This window comes from Schistocerca cancellata, chromosome 4 (genome assembly GCF_023864275.1).
Source record: "Schistocerca cancellata isolate TAMUIC-IGC-003103 chromosome 4, iqSchCanc2.1, whole genome shotgun sequence".
In the NCBI taxonomy this organism is placed as follows: domain Eukaryota; kingdom Metazoa; phylum Arthropoda; class Insecta; order Orthoptera; family Acrididae; genus Schistocerca; species Schistocerca cancellata.
In genome coordinates, this window is record NC_064629.1 from 866,840,237 (window position 1) to 866,863,534 (window position 23,298).

At 38.3% G+C, this 23,298-nt stretch overlaps 1 protein-coding gene across 1 annotated transcript in view; it reads left to right on the forward strand.

The window, feature by feature from the left end:
* Window positions 1-22,569, forward strand: part of LOC126185007 (carnosine N-methyltransferase) — a 170,147-nt gene extending 147,578 nt beyond the window's left edge. The window contains exon 9 of the mRNA XM_049927734.1: window positions 18,589-22,569. Coding sequence (XP_049783691.1) covers window positions 18,589-18,897 — 309 coding nt within the window. The 3' untranslated portion in view covers window positions 18,898-22,569. The remainder of the gene's footprint in view (window positions 1-18,588) is intronic.
* The last annotated feature ends 729 nt before the right edge of the window (window positions 22,570-23,298 follow it).

Here is a 23,298-nt window from a genome sequence, read left to right on the forward strand (position 1 = left end):
ATACGACCGAGGCACACAGGGCCAACACCCGACATAATGGTGTGGGGAGCGATCTCCTACACTGGCCGTACACCACTGGTGATCGTCGAGGGGACACTGAATAGTGCACGGTACATCCAAACTGTCATCGAACCCATCGTTCTACCATTCCTAGACCGGCAAGGGAACTTGCTGTTCCAACAGGACAATGCACGTCCGCATGTATCCCGTGCCACCCAACGTGCTCTAGAAGGTGTAAGTCAACTACCCTGGCCAGCAAGATCTCCGGATCTGTCCCCCATTGAGCATGTTTGGGACTGGATGAAGTGTTGTTTCAGGCGGTCTGCACGTCCAGCACGAACGCTGGTCCAACTGAGGCGCCAGGTGGAAATGGCATGGCAAGCCGTTCCACAGGACTACATCCAGCATCTCTACGATCGTCTCCATGGGAGAATAGCAGCCTGCATTGCTGCGAAAGGTGGATATACCCTGTACTAGTGCCGACATTGTGCATGCTCTGTTGCCTGTGTCTATGTGCCTGTGGTTCTGTCAGTGTGATCATGTGATGTATCTGACCCCAGGAATGTGTCAATAAAGTTTCCCCTTCCTGGGACAATGAATTCACGGTGTTCTTATTTCAATTTCCAGGAGTGTATAAGAAATCATTCACGCTTTAGGATCATACAAACATAGCATAATTTTATAGTCGCACAGATTTCCACATGGGAGACGTAGAAATTGGCATCCCTGTCTTGGAGAAGCAACTGAAAAATTTGAAAACAAGTAAGTCACCAGGTCCAGATGGAATACAAATTCCATTACACTGACTGGTTGCTGCTTATTTGGTAATTTTATTACACTGAGTGTTCTCTGCCACATTGGTCCTTTGCTTAGCTTGCATTTATCGCAAATCTGTCTCCCAGGGCAAAGTCACAAGCAACTGGAAAAAGTATATAAGAAAGGTCAAAGACTGTACCCACATAATTACGCCAATATACTTAACATTGTTATGCTGCAGAATCTTGAACATATTCTCAGTCCAAATATAATAAATTATCTTGAGACAGAAAAGCTTATGTCCACAAATGAATAGAGATTTAGAACACATCGCTCATGCAAATCAAAGCTTGCCCTTTTCTCAAATGATATCCTACAAACCATGAATGCATGGCAGCAAGCAGATTCCATATTCCTAAGTTTTTGGAAAGCATTTGACACAGTGCCATTGGCGGACTGCTGATGAAGGTCCGAGCATCCTAATTGGATTCGCAGATACGTGAATGGTATGAAGACTTTAAGGTAATAGAACCCAGTAAGTTGCCCTTCAGGGCGAGTGTTCAACATGAACAAGATTGATAGGGCCACTCTTATTCTCTATGTATGTAAAGGATCTGGTGGACAGGGTGAACAGTGATTTATTGCTGTTTACTGATGACGCTGTGATGTACTGGAAGGTTTCTTCCTTGAGTGACTGCAAAGGGATACAAGATCACAATTTGTAGTTGGTGTGATGAATGGTAGCTTGCTCCAAATGTAGGAAAATGCAAATTAATGCAGATCAGTAGGAAAAACGTTCCTGTAACATTCGAATACAGTATTAGTAATGTGCTGCTTGACACAATTACATTGATTATATATCTAGGCATCACATTGAAAAGTGATATGAAATAGAATGAACATGTCTGGTAGATAATTGGGCAGATTAATGCTTGACTTCATTTTAGTGGGAGAAATTTGTGAAAGTGTAGCTTATCCATAAATGAGGTGGCATGTAGAATACAAGTGTAATCCATTTTTGAGTACTGCTCGAGTGTTTGGGATCCCCACTAGTTCAGATTAAAGGAAGCTTTTCAGAGACATTCTGCTAGGTTTGTTACTGGTAGGTTCGATCAGCACGTAAGTATTATGGAAACCCTTCATGAACTCAAATGGCTACCCTTGGAGGGAAGACAATGCTCTTTTCATGAGGCACTATTATGGAAATATGGAGAACTGGCATTTGAGACCTACTGCAGATTTATTCTACTGCTGCCATCATACATTTACTGTAAGGACCATGAAGATAAAATGAGAGAGATTAGGGCTCATACAGAGGCTTATAGACAGTCATTTTTCCTTCATTCTATTTGCAAGTGGTACAGGAAAGGAAACGGCAGATAGTGGTATGTGGTACCCTCCCTACTCTAGTGACAACTCTGTCTAAGTTTAAAGATTTAGGACACAAATTTTTTTGTGAATTATGCTGTGACACTGAATTACAGAACTTTTGCCCATCTTAGCTTGTTGTGTCTGGTATAATTTTTGCTAATGCTTCTCACTTTCCTGCAAATGTAAGAACGCCATCAGTTGTTTCTGCTGATAGATTTGTAAGTTCCAAACAGCACCTGCTTATGGTTCCAATAACAGCCTCCATTAAATCATTAGCTTTTGTGATGGCTTTGAGAGGTACTAGAGCACCCAATTCTTCCATAATATTCAAATTTTTATCAATTTCCTTCACAAAAATTGCTGACTGTGCAGTGTTGTGGACATCTTAGCTCTTGTTGAGTGCCAGAGAATAAATTTCAAACTTTGTGGCTTGCTGTTTTAAAGTTTTCTCAACACTGTTGGCTAATTTGTCAATAAGATGAAATAGTCTGTCACAATAAGCTTCATTTATTGAACTGCAGTTTGTTGTCAGGGTGTAAATAACAGCAATGTTTTGAAGGACATCTTTGACATACTCGCCATCTGATAATTATTTTGATTTTGTTGCAATCATTTCCACTATGATGTAACTCATTTTGAAAAGTAACAGCTGCCTCGAAAAGTTAGTTCCAAGTAACTTCATGAAACTGGCCCTCAAATGTATCATATGATGAAGCATGGTTCACATTGGAATGTTGCTTGATATTATATTCCTTGTGAACTGAAACCATTTCATTACAAATTAAATGCATTGCTTTCTTTGTTTACCTCAGTAAAGAAATGCTGATTTTTCCCTGTGACCTGAAATGGTCTGCCCTCCTCCACAATTTCTCTTTTCTTCTTGCTGCATTCAAAACCCATAATCACTTCACTTTCTAACTGACTTGAGTAGCACTGGAACACAATGCTATCCATAACATAACACAGTTAATACTACAGTACCAGACAACAATCGCAGACTGATAGCTGCTTTATTGTTGTATCCAAGGATTATACAGTTGTGTATAGAACTTAGAACAAAAGTAACTTTGCATGATGTGTCACTTCCAAGTAACATAGCTCACTAAAACTTGGCCCATACAAAGAGAGAACTGTTAAAGTGTAGTACAGAAGGTAAGTGAAAGAAATTCACAATGAGACGAATAGAAATGACACTTTTATTCAAATATAAAAATATAATAATTACACTGGAGTCGCTATGATTCATGATGGTCCCCTGAACATTACATTAGGTGGGACATGGTTCTTCATAGTGTGTGTACTCACCATGGACAGCAATTCATGCTCTGCAGCATGCTCCTATGCTGGCCACAAGTTCGGTGAGGAGTTCTTCTGGTAGAGCATTCCATTCATTCTCCACCATGGCTGGCAGTTGCTGGATGGTCATTCATGCATGTGGACATGCTGCAATACGTCTTCCCAATGCATCCCACAGGTGCTCAATGGGATTCAAGAAAGGGAAACAGGCAGACCAGTCCATCGCCAAATATATCCTCTTGTTCAACATTGTTCCTGGGTGCATTACATGTTCCCACCAGTCATCATATGAGGGTATGTCCAGCATTGTTGAACAGTATTCTTGGGTGCATTACATGTTCCCATCTCTTGCCATATGAGTGTACATCCAGCATAGTTGAACAAGATTGTTTTGGAGCTCCAGTTATGGTGTGGGAATGCATAATGTTGTATGGGCATTCTGATCTCCAAATCTATGAACATGGCACACTCACCGGTCAATCTTATTCTGACACTGTACTCCTTCCTACCTGCATCTTTTGAGGGGTGCAATAGGCCCTAACTTCATTTCTAGGGATGAAAGTGTGACCCTACCACAAAAACTCTTCAAAAACCTTGTGGGCAGCATGCTGCATGGCATGCAGTGCCATCAATTGTGATCACAAGCCCTAAAAGAGCCATGTCCCACCTTTTATAATACCCATGGGACCATCATGTATTGTGATGACTTCAGAGTAATTATTGTCTGTGAATAAAAGCGTAATTTCTATTTGTCTGATTATGTATTTCTTTCAGTTACCTTCTGCAGTATACTGTAGAAGTTATTTCTGTGTATGGTCTAAGTTTCATTGAGCTGTGTTCCTGGGTAGTGACACATCATACAAAAGTTACTTCTGTCCTTAAGGTTTACACATAAGTGTATTTAATCTTTGTAGGCCATGAAACATGGATAAAAATATCAATGAACTAGCGACTGCTTTTGTACAAGTCAGTGCTTCATAAGCACCTAGTTTTTCTTTCTTCGTAATTTAAAGTTCCCAAGCACTTGAGGTAGATTAGATTTTACATTTCAGGAAAATTGCTCTGTGTTATATACACTGGAACTTCAATTTTACATTATCTGACATTTTTTGTGATTCTACAGCATAAATTCATGGCCCCTGTGAAAACCCCATAAGATCAATGCTAAAAATTTGTCAGTTTTACATTTCTTCCTAATAAGGTTTGCCTTGATTCTAAGTTCTTACTCGACATCTCACTAGACTTGATCTAGTTTTCTTTCTATTGATATTTGATGTGACTGAACAAGTTATAAGTGGCACAAAACACAGATGGTTCACACCACTGGTGGTGGCGGAGTTAAGGGAATTTTTAGGCCACTGGGGAGAGGGGAGATATGAGAGAGGAAATGCTGATGTAATCCATGATCAGTGTTGCAACACAACTTGCAAGTTTTAGCTTCACCATGCAATTATGATGCAGCTAGTGCTAGGTTGCAGCGGTACTGGAATAACAAGACAGTCGAAGCAAAGTGTTCCGTGCCAAGCCAATACATGATGTAGGGGCCCAGCCACCACCTTATCGTGTGGCACTTATAACTCAGTCTGATCTTTTTGCATGTATTTTTGATGTACTGTATTCAGCAACAATATCAATCGTCAACCTTTTAAATTAAAACACTGAATCTCGGAGAATATGCTCAGTCATAATCAAAGAAACGTCACCTGTTTCCAGCTAGTGAACATATTGGTTGACAACTTGTTAAGTCACCCAATAGCCAGTGCAGCCACCACACCACACTAACACATGAAAAATGAGCTTGTCTACTTGATTGTTGGAGAGGAGGAGTGGCCCTTCACTGACAGGAGGGTAGGTAGGGTTGAAAGCATTTTTTAGAGTGCTGAAAATATACTTTTCCTGTTGATGCTGTGCTATGACAGAGATGTCACACAGAAAAAGAACAAGGGTTTTGTGATAGCACATTTTAAAGACTTTCATGTTCACATCTGACGTGATACAGTTTGCAACAACTATGTACACTACTCGTGTATACACTTTGCAGCACACACACCGCACACTGTAGATCATAAAGATTGACAGCAGTGAAAGAGGGCATGAAGTGAAACTGTAGCACCTGAGTTTCTTTCAAATTTATGTTTTACACAGTGTATAGAAATTCACTCAGCCGGCTTCTAATAAGCTTGTAATGTCAATTGTGGAAGTAATTTCATTTTTTCACGTTTCTATTTCTCTCATCAGGCCTAAAATAACACTTTAATGGTGGTGAGCATATGAAGTGTGGCTCGTAAGAAAAGCGTTAAACAATAACACCAGTGGTGACAAAGTATGTCGTTAAGCAGATGTCCACATTTATACTTATGGTTTAACCATGTAGCTGCTGTGATGTTTTTGGTTTAATCCAACATGTTCATCAGTTTTTGCTTTTTCCTGGGCGAGCACAAAGGAAGATCTCTTAAAAACGCGTGATTTGAATGTATAACTTGGGGTTGTAGCATGTTGGAAAACAACTCTGTTACCTTGTATCCAGATACTAACTTCAATTTCTTGGTGAGTTTTTACTTGCTGTTACACATCTGTGATTTTTTTAAGAAGTGATGAAATTCATTACTGCAAATTATTGTATAAACGTCGTATTGTACACTGGTGTCCAAAATTAAAGCAACAAACTGCTATTTCCCCATCTTGTTTCTAATTCACATTATAATCATACAAACTGTCAACAGATATCCGTATGATCATGTTTTGCAAGGAAGATGGCATTCCAGTCAATTGCCAACCACGCCAACGATGACATCAGGGCACCTATCAAATGGGGTAATGTTTGCCGGGTAGTCCCACATCCACAGTTGCTGTGTACACAGTCACAGACAGTGAAGTATGGCTCCCTGTGGTGGAGGGCCATAGGAAAAATGGAAGTAGGAGAGTCGCAAACTGATGTGGCCTGACAGCTTAATGTGAATGGTTCTGTTGTTTGTCGGTTGTGGCGACAGTTTATAGAGACTGAAGCTGTATCCCAAAGACCATGGCAGGGCTGACCATGTATGACTTCAGAAACAGATGGACCTCACAGCATCCACTGCACGTGTTGTACAGACGCAGATAGTGTACAGACGGCTTCGGCAGAGTGACCTTTATTGTTGGAGACCTGCCATGTGTGTATCTCTGACCTGTCTTCACAGAGGGGAATGTCTAGAGTGGAGTTGTCGACATTCCACCTGAATGATCAAACAGTGGACTAATGGATAGGGTCTGGAGAGTGATTTTCGATCGATTGACTTCGTATTGATGGGCAATAATGGTGGATCTCATAGAGCAAAATGGTTGATGTTTTCTTGGAAATGGAAGATATTGCATGCATGTTGTGGCCTGGTCACTCTCCCAATTTGAATCCCATAGAACATGTCTGGGATGCATTAGGTAGATGGGCTGCATTATGTCAGCATCCACCAACCACTCTCCAAGACTTGCGAGCAGCTCTGCAGGAAGAATGGGCATTTTTGCTTCAATATGAGACTGATGACATCATTCACAGCATGCCCCATAATTGTGAGGCCTGCATTGCTGCCATGTCTCTAATGTGGCGACCAGTGCAAAAGAATGTCACGCATCTCCTCGGAAAAATGTAAATATTGCTAGTAAAAAGAAATCGTGTGCAAATTTTAAGGACGAAATATCGAAACTACACAAATGAGTAACCAGTCTACAGTTTATTATCAGTACACAAAAAATGGAAATTACTAAACTTCAAACACCAAAATGTGAACCGCTGATAAAGAAAAGTGCACCAAAAATTCCGCCAGAAACAACACCCTTTTCTGACAAGTGGTCTCAAGTGATCAAGAACAAAGTTAAAAAAGTGTTGCAAGAAGAAAACAGTACTATGAAGATTAAAATCAAGGATTCAGAAGCACAAATACCTCATAATGAGCCAAATGCAGTGAAAAACCGTAACCATGATTCGTGTGAAAACACGTGATCTGTTAGGCCTCAAACAACTGCTGCAAAAGGAAATAAAGTTCTAGTTTTAAATGACAGTCGTGGCAGAAACTGTGGGAGTATACTACAAGATGAATTTGGCAAAAAATTCAGGGTGCAAAGTATTATAAAACCTGGGGCACCAATTAAGAAAGTTGTGAAAAACGCAGACAAATTAACTGATAACTTCTCCGTCAACGATACTTTAATCATTATTGGTGGTACAAATGACACTGATAAACCTCTGGAAGAATTGCAGAGGAACATGAAAGATTCTTTGGAATACATACTTAAACTCACACAAAAACAAATGTAATAATTCATCCAATACCACTTAGGTGTGATGCACAAGGTCTAAATGGAAAAATCAAAGCTGCAAACTGCCTTACGTTAGAAAAGATCAACACTGCCACAGGCGTGTGTAGGAAGAGATTATCTGTGAATTTCAAAATCGAACACCTGAAAAGAAATGAATACACAACTCATGGTTTACATCTAAACAAACAAGGAAAGATTCGCATTTGTAATAGGCTTGCTTCTTTCATACACATGGCAAAAACTGAAAAACCATGCACTGGCACAGGAAAAAGCATACAGAAATGGACAATCAGATAGAAAGTGCCAGTCTTGAAGTGAAAGTGCCACCCACGAAAAAACAGACAGTTATGGACCATTTTATAACAAAAAATAAGCCCAATGAAAGTCATACCAACACACTTACTAGGTCAAATTTCAAGCCATCAAATGCAGCAACAAGGCAGTCATTAATGGACAGATGAGGGAAAAGGACAGAAAAAAATGTTCAGTCACTCCTGAATAAACAAAATGAAATAGAAATAATATTAAATGATCTAAATGATATTTCTGTATTATGCTTTACGGAACACTGGCTCAAACACGATATGTTAGAGCAAACATACCTTCCTCAGTGCAAACTTGCAATCATGTTTTGTAGGAAAATATTTAGTCTTGGGGGTACTTGTATATATGTTAAAGAAAATATTGAATTCAATAGTGTAACTAAATACCATAAACTGTCATGTGAAAAAGATATAGAACTCTCTATTGCTTAACTACCAAGCCAAAATACAGTTATTATTTGTGTATACAGGTCACCAGATGGAGACAAAAAAGTGTTTTACAATCACATGTAGGATCTCTTGGAAGAAATTCGCTCTCCCAAGAAAATTATAATTATGTGTGGTGACTTTAACATTGATTTTTCAAAATACAATAAATTCAGAAATGATATTATAAATTTACTACAATTGTTCAACATTAGTCCAATGGTAACTGAACCAACTCGAGAAACACTGCATCTATTATTGATCAGATCTTGATAAATACGTGCAAATATGCCTATAACACACAAGTTGTAAACATGGGTTTTAGCGATCACTATGCTCAGATTCTTGCAATGAATGTTTCAGGACACCAAATTCCCAGTCGAATACAACACACTGTAAGGAATTTCAGTATAAAAAATGTGGAATATTTTTGTTCTCTCCAAGGGGGTGAAAGATGTATATGACTGTAATGAGACCAATGAGAAATATGTTAAGTTTATGGCTACATTCAAACATTTTTTTGAAATGGCTTTTCCCAAGAAAACAACTATGCTAAACTCTACTAAAAAAAAAAGAAACAAGTGGATTACAAAAGGGATAAGGATATCACGTCAAAATAAAAGGAGATTGTATGAGTACTCCAAGCATAATACCAGTCCTGACTTTATTGCATATATAAAGCAACCTGGCAAATTGTAAGGAAAGAAATGGGTACCAGGCCAGTTAATCATAGTAATATAGAGCTGATAGTGAATAAAATAAACTAACTGACCCCAAACATGTTGCTAGTGCTTTCAACAATTATTTCTCAAATATAGCACAGCAGTTAATAAATACACACCATGACAAACAGCCAACCAGTCACTCAGATCAGTTTGCCCTTCCCTTTCCTGTTGAGGTGAAGGCCATGCCTAGTATAATCCCACCTATTGAGAGAATCAACAGGAACCACACCAATGTGTGACCCTGCACTCAACATAACCAGCTGTTCCAGCTCCGAATTAACTCTCTTGACTGAAGAGTTCAAATGAGGTTTCCAGAATGAGGTTTTCACTCTGCAGCGGAGTGTGCGCTGATATGAAACTTCCTGGCAGATTAAAACTGTGTGCCCGACCGAGACTCGAACTTGGGACCGTTGCTTTTCGCGGGCAAGTGCTCTACCATCTGAGCTACGGAAGCACCAGTCGTGCTTCTGTAAAGTTTGGAAGGTAGGAGATGAGATACTGGCAGAAGTAAAGCTGTGAGTACCGGGCGTGAGTCGTGCTTCGGTAGCTCAGATGGTAGAGCACTTGCCCGCGAAAGGCAAAGGTCCCGAGTTCGAGTCTCGGTCGGGCACACAGTTTTAATCTGCCAGGAAGTTCCATATCAGTGCACCCTCCGCTGCAGAGTGAAAATCTCATTCTGGAAACCTCCCCCAGGCTGTGGCTAAGCCATGTCTCCACAATATCCTTTCTTTCAGGAGTGCTAGTTCTGCAAGGTTCGCAGGAGAGCTTCTGTAAAGTTTGGAAGGTAGGAGATGAGATACTGGCAGAAGTAAGGCTGAGAGTACCGGGCGTGAGTCATGCTTCGGTAGCTCATATGGTAGAGCACTTGCCCGCGAAAGCCAAAGGTCCCGAGTTCAAGTCTCGGTCGGGCACACAGTTTTAATCTGTCAGGAAGTTTCAGTTAAAATGAGGTCGGTCATGGTGCCCAAGAACAGATACAAACTCAGCACTAGTATGCTTCAGTGCTGATGCAATCCTTGCCAGGTCACACTCTATACTGTACCCAGAATCTCTGTCAATACTATTTCCTGGCCCACCCACTATAAGCACGGTGTCTTTCTTAGTGAAATCTTTGCAAAGTGATCCTAAATCCTCTGTAACCTGCTCCAGACTAGCACTAGATGTAAACAAAATTGGTGACATGGTTTTCTGATCCTAGTTCATCCTGCAAAAGTTGGCCAACACCTCTTCCATGGGAACTACCTAATAACAACACTTTCTTTATCTTTACTGATTTCCCTACATTCTTACTTTTCAATTTGCTGCTGAAAGTTTGTTGTGCCCTGTCTACACCTGCAACTGCTTGAGGCTCACCAGCTTCTAACTGAAGCAACAGGTCAAATCTATTTTCCACATTCACCACGAAGCTGTCAGACAAAGTTCTAGGCCTGTTCCTCCTGTTGCCTGTTGCCACTTCCCACCTCTCTTTACCCTTCTCCCTCCTTAACCTGTCAAGATCTCCCCTGGCCTTGTCTAACTCAGCCTGGAGGGTGGCAGTTTTCCCCTCCTGTCCTAGTATCTTCCTATCTCGACTACATCTCCTACAAAACCACTGATGAGTCTCATTTACTTCTCCTATTCCCATGCTACTACAGTCACCCACATGGAAAAAAGTACAGCACCTGTCACACCAAAGCCCCGACCTAAGAATTCTGTGGCAAGTCAAGCACTTTTCGCTCATGATACATGTAATAGTTTATTAAGAATAAGTCAGTTAAATTACAGATAAACATGAAAATATGATTCCACAAATTTGGCCTATACACAACTGTGTGTAAACAAAAACAACAGTGCAAAATTTCTGAAACAACAGCTTAAACTTTACGCTACTTTCCAGAAGTGTGAGTTAAATAATGAAGAGGTATGCTACAGTTAAATTGCTGGAGAGCACAAAAAACAACTTGACGAAATTCTAGAGATTTGCTGCAGCAAAACGTAAACAGAAAATAGGACTGTACGATCTTTTTGCGTTTTCTGCTATATTACGTAAAGAAAAATGAAAGCTTTAATGGTACACTTAAAAGGCACACTAATACACCTATTTACCACGTAATCAGTACTAAACTATATGTTTTTATAATCTAAAATTACTTATCTTTACAAGAACACCAAAACTTGTGCTAGTGGCCTGGCTGCAGGGCTGCCAACCTTGAAGTGTTCGAAGTGATTGAAAAAGCCACAAGTAATTCATGTAATTAGTCAATGAACATAATTATAGACCACAACTCACACATGGCCACTGTCTCTGCCTACTGAGGCCAGAGACAATGCTCATGTGTGTGAATGTGTGTGTGTGTGTGTTTTCTACTTTGGAAGAAAGCCTTTTGGCTGAAAGCTAAAATGTATGGCAGTCTTTTTGTTGTACTCGTCTGTGACTCAACATATCCTCTCTATGGTTAGTAGCAATCTATCCTTTTCATGACATTGTAAATATAGATGCCACATATAGCAAAATTAAAACAAAAACAGTTTCGAGAAAAGCGAAGTATCAGATAATATAAGGCTAAAAGGTGGAATATACAGAACGACAATATAAAAGAGAGAATCTTGATGACAATATTATGGAAAGAAAAGAGGAAGCAGGTGAAGATGAGGTGGGTGATGTTATTCTGCAAGAATAATTTGACAAAGCTCTGACAGACCTAAATAGAAACAAGGCACTTGGAAAAGATGCCAACCCTATGACTTATCTTTTATAGCATTTGTACATTTAGAAAAAGAGTGTTGACTGGAATATGCTTCTTAGAACACCAAAATTTTCAAGTACATGTGGCAGAAGATTACATGTAATTTGTACAGAAATGAAACTGCAGTTCTAAGAGTCAAAGGACATGAAAATGTTGCAGCAACTGAAAGGGAGTGGGACAAGGTTATAGCCTCTCCCCTATGTTATTCAGTCAGTACATTGATCAAGCTGTTAGAAAACTAAGAATTTGTGAACATCCATTAAAAGTTTCATACAGACATAGTAGATCTGTCAGAGATGGCCAAGCACTTGGAAGGTCAGTTTAAAGGAATGGATGTGTCTTAAAGTGGTTATAAGATGAGCATAATGAAGGTAGAACAAAGGCAATGGAGTGTAGTTGAATTAAATCAATTGATACTGAGGGTATCAGATTAGGAAATTAACATTGAGGGTCTGATTTATAAAATGGTTGATCTTAGATTAGCACAAAAAATGAAAAATGTTGGACTTGGAAATCTGCATTGTATTACATGAGATTATTTTGCCAGGAATTGGGATCTACTTTGATTAGCAAAATTTCATGGCTCGAGTCAGGTTAAATTGCAGTTGTTTTCACACAAATAAAATATGAAAAGACAACAAGCTATTAAAATCAAAGCACTCATCAGGAGTAGGTAATATACCAGATTTTGCTGTTATATGTGAATCACTGATATATCTTGTAAATCTGTCCATCTCAAGTAGCAACTTTCCAACAGTCTTAAAAATCACTAAAGTGAAACCACTTCACAAAAAAGAAGCCAAGAAGAGATGGCAGACTACAGACCTGTTTCTTTGCTGTCAGTGTTTTCGAAACATGTAGAATTCTTTTTTAATTTTTTTTTTTTTTTTTTTTTTGTAAAAAGACTGATTTCTTAAATAAATATTAATAGAATCACCACATGGCCTTAGAAAAAAGCCACTCAACAGAAACAGCAATCTTTTCTGTTCTGTATGAAACACTGCAGCTATCATTTGGCAGCAATGTACCTTGAACATATTTCTAGACTTATTAAAAGTCTTTGACATTATCAATCATAATAAATTAATTAATAATATTGAGAACTGTGATATTAGGGGAGAAGCACATAACTGGATTAAATCATACCTGTATGAAAGAAAGCAACTTGTAGAGCTAAGACATTAAGTAAATGGCACAGTCAGTATACATCAGTCAGATCTATTACTGCTCAAACACGGAGTATCCCAAGGTTCCATACTGTCTCCAATCCTATTTTTACTAAATGTAAATTATTTAGCTGTAGACAATAGTAACAGAAAAATGTATAAATTTGCAGATGACTCAAGCATCTTAATTGCAGGAAGTACCAAATAAACCTTTGAAAATAGCATTAATGCCATCACTAAGAATGCAGTAGACTACTTAGATGCAAACAGTTTAATTGTAAATCTGGAACAAACTGTCGCAATGGGTATATTCACCAGCCAGAATAGGACATCAACTTATCCTCATATTGAAAGAAATGGACAAATAATTGAAAAAAAAGTACAATATTTCTAGGTTTGTGGATACAGCAGAACATGAAATGTGGATATGTTTGTAGACTAAATAAACAGTAAACTGAGCAAAACAAATTTCATAGTACAAATAATAGGGAACTGTATGCCATACGATAATCTCAGAACTGCATATTTTGGTTATGTTCACTTGGTATTGAAATGTGGTGTAATATTTTGGGGATACTGTAGAGCTATTTTAAAATCATTTCGCTCACAGAAAACAAATTGTTAGACTAATGGAAGGGGTAGACCATGTATGCTAAAAAATGTTGTTGTTATAAAAGAAAAATTAAACAGTAACATTCAGTGCATTGCCCATAATGAACCTGTACACAGCTACCACACATGATAAATAAATAAATGATGTAAACCCAAAACAGATAATTGTAGTATTTTTACAGGAAAGCATACTCCATCCTGACATCAAACTGTATCATGCATTACCCAGATCCACAAAAATAGTAATGGACAAGAACAATTTCAAATCAACTATGAAGGATTACTTACTTAGAGTAGCACTCCTTCCATAGCTACAGTAAGGGAGTATCTAGTGAACAAAACTGTAGCACCAATGATAATTGTAAAGTGTATAGAGTAATAAAATATTGTATAATATTGCTTTTGCTAAAAGTGATGTGTGTAAAAATATCAAGGAATATCTTCTGTAAACTACGCAGTCCTAGATCAACAGAGTAAATAAATAAATAAACAAAGTGATCTTTATTTACCAATGATGAAATGAATTTGGGTGTCTGAGGATAGGTAGTTATGTGCTGGATTGAAAGGTCTATGGTTTAGTCTCAGACAAATTGTAGGACCTTTTTTCACTTATTACTTTTTTCTCCTTTGTCATTGTTTGTTAATGTGCAAAATGATATGCTGGATGATTAGTTATAAAGATAATTATGGCAATGCTGAATATGCAAGTCAGTTTGGAATTATCAGGAGCTGGCTCAGTAGTTGTGTCCTGACAGAGTCCAGAGGATGTCAGGTTCGATCCCAGGTTATGTCTCAGTGGTCCCCCTCCACACTGCCCCCCCCCCCCCCTCTAGTCTCAGCCCCACCCCCTACTTCTGCTTCTTTCATTGATGCAGAATGCTCAGTTTTAAGTTTAGGAATCAGAGTAAAACTAATCTCACAGAAGTTATTATAGCTGCAACATTGGATGTGCAGATTACAATATAGCTATCAGTGCAGCAGATGAGGAAACTGAAATGGATAACACTGTTCTCATTTGGAGAAAAGTTTATGAAGAAATTACGGAACCAACAGAAAGTGAAGTTAGTCGGAGTCACAATACAATGAGGACAGCATTTACAGACAATGTATTTACATAAAAATTACAAAATTGGAATACATTTACAAAGTGTCACCTTAAAAGCCAATTTTTTTCATTTCTTTTAGTTCCAGTTCTTTAATTTCCCTACCTCCTTTCAGTGTTAATGCACTGTGCTTTTATTTTATGTTTGTGCTTCTTTTGTAAAATTGTTATTTGACATCAAGATCATTTTTAATGCTATTCTGGCATTTTAGTTTTGATAGCAGACTCATGGATTGTGTGTTTGCCTGTAATTAGAGATTATTTGTAGTTCAAAATATGCGATGTATAGCTTTCACAGTTAACATACACTATTGTTCTTAGTAGCTCAACATAAACCGTCTCTCCTCCTTAATTCTCATTGTCATCAATGAGGAAAACAATATTTTTATTTGAAGTTACAGTTGTTTCACCATTTACTGATATTAATGGATTTCAACTTTCATGCTTCTTTAAATCTGCATCAGAACACGAAGTCAGCTAGAATATAATGAATAATATTGTAAACTACATTTTATGCAACAAATTCTTTAAAAATATTATCTGATTGTATTAAAATATATAAAAACTGTGGCATGTAACTTAGAGATAAAAATATGCACTGTCATTATACAGTTGGAAATATAAATTAATTGTGGCTTCAGGACTGCACTTACATTCTTTCTGCTTTTCATAACAGTAGGCCTGCTAAAATTACCTCCTCCAGTTTTATGCATTTCATCCTTGAAAAGTTTGGATACTGTCTTTCCTCCAGTTTACATGGCATATGTAATTACGTAAAGATGAAATGTAATAACTGTAATGTATGGTTAAAATTATGTCTTATCATGTGTGAATGCTTCTTGGGCATTTTCTTACTAACGTAATAACACATTTTCAAACTTTTCATCTTGGTTTGAGATTTGTCCCTAAGTTTGGAGGTCACACCTCCTTCTGTTTAATTTCCTACATCTTTACAACACGATACATTCGATAATAACATTATGTATCGATGATAATGTATCGATAATTAATATCTGCCAATGAAGCACAATAATTGTGTTGGCAGCTGATTTTTAGTGGTATTGCCAAGTATATTCCGTGCTAATTTAGATCAACGTTCAACCTCATTCAGTGGATCTAAGTTTAGTGTTACACATTACAGCAGGTTCCTGAACAGAGTTCACATTCTGAGCTAAAATCAAAATTGCTTTCCAGTCACTGACATTTATAAAATCGACCCAGAAAGTAGTAGATGAGTTTTGCTATTTGGGCAAAAGAATGGTTGTCGATGTCAGAAGTAAAGAAGATATAATATGTAGACTGACAATAGCAAGAAAATCTTTCCAAGAAAAGAAAAGTATGCAAACATTGTATATCAATTTAAGTGTTAGGGAGTCCTTCCTGAAAGTATTTGTTTGGATTGTACCTTTTTATGATTGTTAAACATGGATGATAAAATAGTACAGTAGCTCCAGGTAAATGCTGAAGATTACATGAGGAGATTAAGTAAGTAATGATGAGGTAACGTATCAAATTATGGACCAAAGAGTGTGATACGACACAATTTGAATAAATAAAACAATGGAAATCTGGGATGGAATGTACAGTATTATGAAAAGGATAGTTGCTACTCACCATATAGCGGAGATGCTGACATGCACGTACGCACAACAAAAAGACTGTCAGAAAGTGTGTGCCTATGTGCGATTCAGCATCTCTGATATATGGTGGTAGCAACTATCCTTTTCACAAATTTGAATAAGTAAAAAGATAGGTTCAAGGACACCAAGAAATAGGTAATGTGATGATGGAGGAAAGGGAAGTGCGGAGGGGTTAAAATTTTAGAGCAAGACCAAGGCTTGAATACAATGTAAGCGGGTGGAAATGAATATAGGGTGCAGTATTTATGATTATGTGGGAAGACTTGCACAAGACAAACTAATAGGGAGAGCTGCAACAAATTAGTTTCAGACTGATGACAACTTTTACATTATGAAGATCAAAAATCTCCAGTGTAGAAATAATCATGGATTCAACAAGCAGTGATAATTTAAAACTCAGCACACACTGTACATGAAATCCAAAAGGGCAGTAGATACCTGTACTTGAGTTAATGCCGTGTATCTCAAATTGTTGAATGCATTTGATACAATTCCTCACAGTAATCTAGTGAATTGCTGAATGTTGGACTGGCGTTGTTACTATACTGAAGACTTTGTAGCAAATATAACTAAGTATATAATTCTCAGTGGGGAGATATTGTTTGATGTGAAATGAGCTTCTGGAAAACATCAAGAGGATGTTACAGAACCATAGCTGTTCACAGTCTGTGTATAACTCATGTGGTGAATAATGTCGGCCGCTCCATGAGACTGTTACTGAAACACGTTAATGTATATTTGTGGCTGTTGCAACCCAGAAAATTGCAGTTAACTACAGGAAGATCCGCAGAAGGGCAGCAAGTGATCCAAGGACTGTCTGTTGACCCACAACAAAAACCTACATATTATATTGCTCATAAATTGATGATAAAACCAATTATTGTTTGAATACACAATTGACATTCAGGTGTATAATAACTAGTTGTATGTACCTGGAATTATTTAAAACTGAACAACAACAAAAAACTAGCTGCAGAATAAGCAGTTGCCAGACTAAGGTCCAGTGGAATAATCTTAATTAAATAAAATTCTTTAAGGAAGAAGGTATCATACGAAACCCTCCTTCAACAAAGTCTCGCTTATTGCTTGTCAGTGTAAGACCTTCATGAGTGTCAGGGATATGCTAATTTATCTCAATTTGCAGACACTGCAACTTATATATACAATCACAAGAAGCCTACTGTTAAAATTATGAGTGCACACATTCCAAGAATAGTCAGGCAACATATTATTTCCTTCAACACATATCACACATCCACATTGTAGAAATTGGGTGTGCACAGAGGCTTACTGACAATCATTCATCCCAAATACCATTTGCAAATAGAAGAGAAGTTAGGTACACACTTTATGGTGACTTATGGAGAATTAGTATAGATGTTGAGAAATTAACAAAATTAGTATATTAATGTGATTTTTGTCATCCCATATATGTTTAATTTAATTTGTTGTATGTTCTATAGATAAAATGCATGTTAAGTTTTTATGGTGTGGAACATCTCAGTTTTTTTTTTAAAGTCAGTTTATCAGAAACAACTTTTGAGTGCTTCTCTGCCTACATGCTGACCATTTATGTGGGGTAGTGTTGTGTAGTGTGTAGTGTAGTGTTGTGATGAGTCGTAGTCATTTGCTGGTAAGTGCTCACTATTGCATGTTGTAAGGATTTTGTAAATGCAACTGATACAGAGCAATCTGTGATTCAGACAAGATGAGAAGAACATTTTAAATGAGTGGAAACAAGTAGAAGAGCAGCATTGCTAGACAGCTGTTGCCTTTACAGTGGGAGTTAGAATTAAATCCATCCATTCCATCAGTACATTCTCCCATTTTGATACTTCTTTCTTTTTTCATAGAAAATCAATATATTACAAACTGCACTGTCACCGTTTTCAGCTGCAGGTTATTTTGTTCACTTAACTAATCATCATAATACTAGCTCAAATATTAAAATAAGTAATACATTTCATGCCAGAGCATTAAAAGCCGTCTTTTAATCATTGATGCCTTCTAAGGACTTAGCACTGTGTAAGAAAGTTGACTATATTCCCCTGACTTATGCTTGCAACTGCAGCCTGTATCTAGTGTAAGGTCATAACATTATCTCTTAGTTTGACTGTCTGTGGTATTATATTCTGTTCTGTTTTCTTTGCAGACTGTAAGATATAATGTGGAGAGTACTTACGCGCACAACACCGAGTCATTGTTGCAGTATAAATACAAGAGTATATTTTTTGTCTGCACTAAACCTGTACCAGTACATCAGACAGAAGCACACGCTGCGGTTGAAGAAAATGTGGAAAATGCTGCTGGAACAAGTTCTTCCCAAAGTGAAAATCCTTCATGCACAAACCCGACAGCTTCATCTGAATCACACACTAAGAAGAGAAAGTCGAAACCAAATTCTGAAGAAACACAAGAATTTTCAGATTCACCTACGACTGATGTACAAAGTGATAAATAGCAACATGATTCTGACATAAATACTACTGACTGAAAAGAAAGATGAAATAGAATGTAAACCCTGGGGCAACATTAATCCTCACATTCCTTGAATCATTGTATTTCTGAATCTTCCACTAAACAGAAGTTTCCTTCACATCATTAACTGGGTGTGCACATTTTCCCACATATTATGCCACGTGGGAAATTTTATTTTATATACATATTATATTTGATCACTTCATATAAACAGTCTATTTGCATTTCATCCTTTTGTCAGTATCATTAAGCTCCATTACATAACTCTGCCATACAGCACAATTTCTCCATCTTCTGTTCCTTGCATCATCATAAATTTTTCCCTCTAAAGGCTTTATTCTCTGTAATTCTAATTTTTGTGTAATTTTTATCTCTGGTATTAAGACACTCCTTTTCTCTCTTACTTCTTTTAAGACTTCATTGCATTTTAGTCCTTGAACTGAACTGATTAACTGCTAAGTATCATGTTCACATAATCAGTTCCAAACTGTCAATAACCTTCATAATGTAAAATTAATTGCCCTTTATTTATCTTCTCTCTCACCTGAAAAAGTAAGTTGAAGGCTAGTGATATTTATTTTGTCATGGTCTCAAATCATCGATTTTCATATCAGATAAGAGAAGATGTATTTCCCTTAGGTTTTAATTTATCTCTTCTGTTGTCATAAGCACTAGTCTGTGTATGACTAGCAATTCGTGGTTCTTCTGTATGTACCAGTGCAAAGCTTTCTGTGATGACAATTTCATTTTTAAAATAAAAACAAAAGCCAAAGTCCTTCATTGTTTGGAATATTTGGGGACTGTGTGTGTGTGTGTGTGTGTGTGTGTGTGTGTGTGTGTGTGTGTGTGTGAAGCACTCAGAAGTAGAGGTACAAAAATGAGTCAAATTGACAAAGCCTTTGGAAGTATGAGCCAATTTATCAGTAAATATATAAAGTTGTTGTCAGCATTATCCCATTTATCAGTATGACATTGCACCCACACTGGCCTGGATGCTTGCTCTGATTCAGTTGGGAAGGGTGTCATAAAGCCATTGTATCTTGTTCTGAGGCAAGCTGGCCCACATCTGTCATAAATGGTCCTTGATATCCTTGATACTAGCACTTGGAATGAATGCATGTCCAAGTTGGCCCCAGGCATGTTCTTTCAGGTACAGACCAGGGGATCTTGCTGACCATGAGAATATTTCCATCATGATGCAGTCAGTTCATAGACATTCACATCATGTGTGGACGAGCATTGTCTTGTTGAAAACTGGCACCACAATATTGTATGTCATGTGAAACATAACACATGGGAATGCTGGATATCCTTGACATTCCATCATGCCACCATAGTTGTTTCAGTCACTACGAGCTATGACCTGAAGTCATACGACCGAGCGAGGTGGTGCAGTGGTTAGCACACTGGACTCGCATTCGGGAGGACGACAGTTCAATCCCGTCTCCGGCCATCCTGATTTAGGTTTTCCATGATTTCCCTAAATCGCTTCAGGCAAATGCCGGGATGGTTCCTTTGAAAGGGCACGGCCGATTTCCTTCCCATCCTTCCCTCACCCGAGCTTGCGCTCCATCTCTAATGACCTAGTTGTCGACAGAACATTAAACACTAATCTCCTCCTCCTCCTCCTCCTGAAGCCATACTCTATGGCTCCCCACATCATGGCATCAGGAGTGACAACACTGTGCTTCTCCAAAACATTGGAAGAGTAGGACCTCTTCCTAGGCCACAGCTGTATTTGTTGATGATGGTCACGTAGTGTGGTGCAGACCCACAATTCATCACCGAACAGAATACAACACTGACCATCAGCAGTCCATGCTTCCCAGGCACAGCACAACTCCAAACTTGGCCATTTGTGTTGTGGTGTTAATGGCAGCTTTTGTACATAATGGTAATTCCTTGGTCCAGCTGCTGCTAGTCTCCAACCAATAATGCAGAATGACACAGAGTGTTGCAGGGAGCTGATTACTTGTTCTTGAATGGCAGGCACAGATGTGAAGGGGTTACAGTGTGCATGATGCACAACACAGTGATCCTCCTTTGAGGTGGTCAGACATTGTCAGTTGGAATTTTGACAAGTATGCCTGCCCTCACATTCTCATGCAGTCCAGTATTGAGCCACTGTCACATCCAAATGCCTCACAAATCTGGAAATACCGCGATTTGACCAGCAAGCCAAACGGAGACCGACAATGAGGCCCCTTTCAAACTCTGTCAGGTGCTGATAACACTTTCTCAGAGGAGTACACAGTATCTCCATGTCCTTCACAGTGGTCATTCAACATCCAACACTGTTCCCACTTCCTGTATATCTTGCCAGGCCTAGTAACAACACTAATAATGAACAACATTAATGCACTCTGGTGGCCTCCCACAGAGAACTGCTACTCTTAATCATTTATCCTCCTGCCGATGGTATGTACTTATTCAAAGTGACATTGATTCCAACCATGTCTCTGGGTGTTTCACTTTTTTATCATGTATTGTGTTTTTGCTACTGTTGGATGTTACCAGACACTTGAAGAAATGAACCAAATGATTCAGTAACATAAATTGAAATAAATGAAATGAATATAATATTTCCAGGCATACTGTTTAATTTACCAGAAATTGCTGAGAAACACTTCTTATTGAAAACTGTGTATTAAACAATTGTATGATGATGTAAATATTCACATATTTTTTTCTTATTTTTTGGGAAGACCATCAGAAATGTAATGTGCCCTGTACCAAACCATAAAGCTGTGATTGATCCATAGGTTGCAATACCATAGTGCTTTGCTAGACACAGTCCTATTGGAGGTGGTATGCCCTTGCCTTTCTGTGGCCTTTGAACTGACTTACCCAGCTAGTTATTGGGGACCTACAGTTTAATGTAGACTCGTAATCATGGTGCAGCTCAGTATTTTTCACATTAAGGCAAAAGAAGTTGTAAGTGAATGATAAAAATCGTTACAGTGATTGGGGATTGAAACCCCAACTTTTAGATATGTAATGTGGCACTCAACCACTGAGCTGCGACTACCACAACACAAAAGAAACAAGTTTGTTTGCATTAATGGGGAATTAGTTGCCATGGTTTGTTAGTGAGCATCAGGTTTCTTTTCTACCTTGAAGTCCATCCTGACACTCATAGAAGGTTTATGAAAATCAATTGACCCTGGTCATTTGTGAGCAGTTTACTACAGACATGTTCTTGCATTCCAGTGCCAAGTATGATGTCTGACTCAGAAGATAACATTGTAGAAAGTGGATTTGATTCATTAAAATGTAAAGACTCTGCTTGAGGTTGGAGAATGGTCAGTCAAGCTGTAATATACCGTGACAAATAGCTTTTTAGTGATGTCAAGGTAATATGCTTTTAATAGTGATTGTATGATTCACTTTCTTTACTAACTTATGTATCAGTGAGTGTGTGCTTTATTGTTAAATGATAATGTGTTACACAATATTCTCATAGGGGTCCAGTTCCCAGCTGAATTCTGATGCAGACAGTCATAACTCAAGCAGTAAAGAAGGGGTTTACAAAAATGAAGGGACACCTCAAACGAGATAAATGGGAATTGAAAACTGATCATTTTGATCATAAGGAAACAATAAAATACCTGAGAAAGGTAAATGAAATGTGAAGAGATAGAAGTATAATATTCCTTCTGTATGAGGATCATAAAACTAAACTGTCATTAAAATCACTTGTAAAGAAAAATGATTTAATTTTGAAAAATTAATCAGAACATTACTGTGATGAAACTAAGTAAAAAGTTGAAAGATGGCAGATAAAAACTCCATTAACTCACTAAGCATTTTCTTATTCTGCAAAGAGGAATGTGAAATGTACAACAAAACTGACCCAATTCTGGTGGTGCTCTCACAGCCTCAAGTACTCATTGCCATACAAGTTCATTTATGAAATGGTGGTTACAATTTACTTCTCACACATTGAAGCAAGTATTACAGTTCTACACATTATTTTGTTCTAAGATCAGAGTCATTGTTATCACAGTTGTGATAGGTCTTGATTTTGCTGTATCGTTCCTGCTGTTTGACAGTGCCTGCAAGAAGTACACTCTTGGAAATGGAAAAAAAAACACATTGACACCGGTGTGTCAGACCCACCATACTTGCTCCGGACACTGCGAGAGGGCTGTACAAGCAATGATCACACGCACGGCACAGCGGACACACCAGGAACCGCGGTGTTGGCCGTCGAATGGCGCTAGCTGCGCAGCATTTGTGCACCGCCGCCGTCAGTGTCAGCCAGTTTGCCGTGGCATACGGAGCTCCATCGCAGTCTTTAACACTGGTAGCATGCCGCGACAGCGTGGACGTGAACCGTATGTGCAGTTGACGGACTTTGAGCGAGGGCATATAGTGGGCATGC